This window comes from Geospiza fortis, unplaced genomic scaffold (assembly GCF_000277835.1).
Source record: "Geospiza fortis unplaced genomic scaffold, GeoFor_1.0 scaffold283, whole genome shotgun sequence".
NCBI lineage: Eukaryota > Metazoa > Chordata > Aves > Passeriformes > Thraupidae > Geospiza > Geospiza fortis.
The window spans coordinates 477870-480578 of record NW_005054571.1 but is presented as its reverse complement, the minus strand read 5'-3'; the positions used below and the strand labels follow the sequence as shown (position 1 = coordinate 480578).

Genomic DNA, 2709 nt, shown 5'->3' with positions numbered 1-2709 from the left:
GCTCCAAGCTCCATCCAGCCTGGCCTTGGACACTCACAGGGATGGGGCAGACACAGATTCTCTGGACAGAAGTTTTCTTATATTTTTTCTTATTGGCTTGGATTCTTCTGCAATGGGAGCTACATGGTTATGCCTTTTTCTGTCTGAGGCACAATCTTAAAACAAAATTTATCTGCAGATTTTAATTGTCAGCCTAGAATATATAAACAAAAAAAAATCTCACAATGCTTTGGAAAACAGTTGTTTCACATTTATTTTGTTCATTAAGAAAGACTTTGTTGAATTAATCTGATGAGTCTCTTACTTCAAACACCTCCTTGTGGAGTTCTCTCACATCTCCCTAACACATCCTCCTGGACAAACCAGACAAACTTAAAGGCATCCTATCACTCTTAGCAGCCTCGCATGCCTCTCAGTACCGACTGTGTTAAATAACTCAGTAAATGAATGTTACAACATAGCTCTCACTGTCTGAAGTTGAGAAAACATCAGAGTACAGCAGGCTGGGAAAGGGCTTTATGATACTAGAGACATTTTCCACACTGTATGACTTCAGCCGTGAATATCCATTGAAAAGCGAGAGATACCCAGAAAAAAAAAGTGCAAGCATTTGCCTGTGCACCTCAAGCAAGTCTTTGTCATTGTTGCTGCTGCTGGAGATAGTTACACTCTGCTCTGGAAATTGTCCCTTGACCTTGTTTACCTGGAGCTTTCAAAGTCCCCAAATGTCCAAATATTCCACTGGGAGAGGAGTGGTGCCAGCGAAGGACAGCTTCAAATCCCTGTAAGTCTCTGTCCGAAGTTTCTCTCATCTGCCTCACGATTGTGGTGAAAAAGGACAGAAACTGGGACCACCAAGAAAGACCCTGTTTGGAATCCTGGTCTTGTTGGAGATGGTTGCTTGTCAAGATCCTGAGGCCTGAGTGGAGCTTCTGGCTTGCCAAGCTATTGTTTGCAGGTGTGTTTGCTGTATGCAACACTGAACCCAGTGAAAGGAGAAGGGGCACTTTGCCCTTTCTTTGCCTGCGCCCACTCTTCGCAACAATAGCCCTGGAATTTCCCCACCTCTCGGCTTGGTTGGACTTTTCTGAGGTAGCCTTTGGTGCTCCCCACGGAAGACTCTTCATCTGTTTTACAACCACTGTGACGGACAGACTGAGAGGGGAGAAGCCTCTCCCTCAAGGACTGAGACATGAAACCCCTATATGGAAAAGCTCCCCCTCCTCCCAAGGACTGAGACTGAAACCACTAACCCAGGGGAGGTGTGTGGGGAAGGTGAGCTGACCAAAGCAAGATGTTTGCTTGCAGGTGTGGCCATTGGACCAAGAAGACCATGGTTCTTGCCTACTGCTGAGAATATGGACTGTCTGTGCCCTTCTTCAATGCCTTCTTTTTTTTCCATCAGCACTTACAATATTCTTTATTACATTTGATTCGATTTCAAGACTTGTCCCCTTCCCCCATCAAAAAAGGACTATAATAGAAGATTGAGTTGACCAGTATCTCTGAGATCTCCCCTGATGTGACCAGGGGAACTCCGTCAGCTGGACTTCGAAGGACTTCGTCGTTCTACATTTGGTAGCTATATACCTTCCTTTCTCTCCCTCCCTCTCTTTTCCCTATTTTTTCCTTTTTCCCCAATTCTTCCCCAACGCATTTTGCTGTGGTCATTCAACAAAGGTGCATTTGTTTCTGATTATTACTGCAAATCCCCTTGCTGTGTCAGTTTTTTGCACTCTGAGATCAATTAACAAACCATCACGAAACCTGTTCGTAATTATGGATTGTGGCAATGCCACACCTCAGCTTGTGAAGATGAGGACCATCTCCAGCACAGAGAAGTGCCTGTGAACCAGATGGTCAGGTGGCTGTTGTAGGTATTTTTTTCCATGGTAGAAAGCAGCACTGTTTTGCAGTTGCACATCAAGTTTGCCAGGCAGTAATTGCAGTCATGGATAGGCACAGAATAGCTGCAGCTGCAAATTGTGTTTTCCTTAGTGAAAATTAGTGTGTCTTTCTTCTGACTTCTCACAAAACTGATGTGTATGCCAAGGAATCTGGCCAAAATGAGAGCCAGACAAATGGAGAAAGCAGGGTAGGCTATTGGCTTCATTAGCACTGGTGCCAAGCTGCCAAGTGTCTCCTCCTTTTACTGAGTGATTTAGATCACTTAGCTTTACCTACTGAGGAAAAGCAATTTCTTTATAATGCTAAAGATCTCTCCATGGTTAACATTACTTTGCTTTTCCACTCATCTATCACATCTATTTAGAGCCATATTGCAGATCTGCATTAAGGAGAAAACACAACTACACTGATTTAGAAAACGGATTGTGATTAAAGTTTGGGATTCTTTCTTCGTTCTTCTTTTGTTCTAAATGGTTTCATCTGCTTATAAGACAGCTTGGACACATTCTTCTCTATGCAGACAGCTCTTTGGCCTGGCCTGTGCAGAGGTAAGGACAGGACAAGGAGTTGTGTAGGACAATTCCTGCTTGTTTCTCCTTTCTGCTTTCTTTGCTTCCAACCAGACAGGGGTGACAAAGGACCCTGTTCTCCACTTCCCTGAGTGAGGCAGTCTGAGAAGGGCTGGAAGTGATGGTTTTGTTTTACACCTGAATTGCTAAGTAACATTGTGATAAGCTTTCCCTTAAACTGGTGTGGGATATACTGGGAAAAGGGAGGGAGGGAGAACAGTTAAGGGCGGAA

The 2709-nt window shown here is 44.1% G+C and overlaps 1 protein-coding gene across 1 annotated transcript; it reads right to left on the bottom strand.

Annotated features, from left to right (window-relative positions):
- Positions 1-228: 228 nt before the first annotated feature.
- Positions 229-2113, bottom strand: CUNH21orf62 (chromosome unknown C21orf62 homolog). Its single transcript, XM_031064235.1, is given in 3 exon segments — positions 229-792; positions 1808-1838; positions 1841-2113. Coding segments are annotated over 3 exon segments (660 nt in total). The 3' UTR covers positions 229-436.
- Positions 2114-2709: the final 596 nt, after the last annotated feature.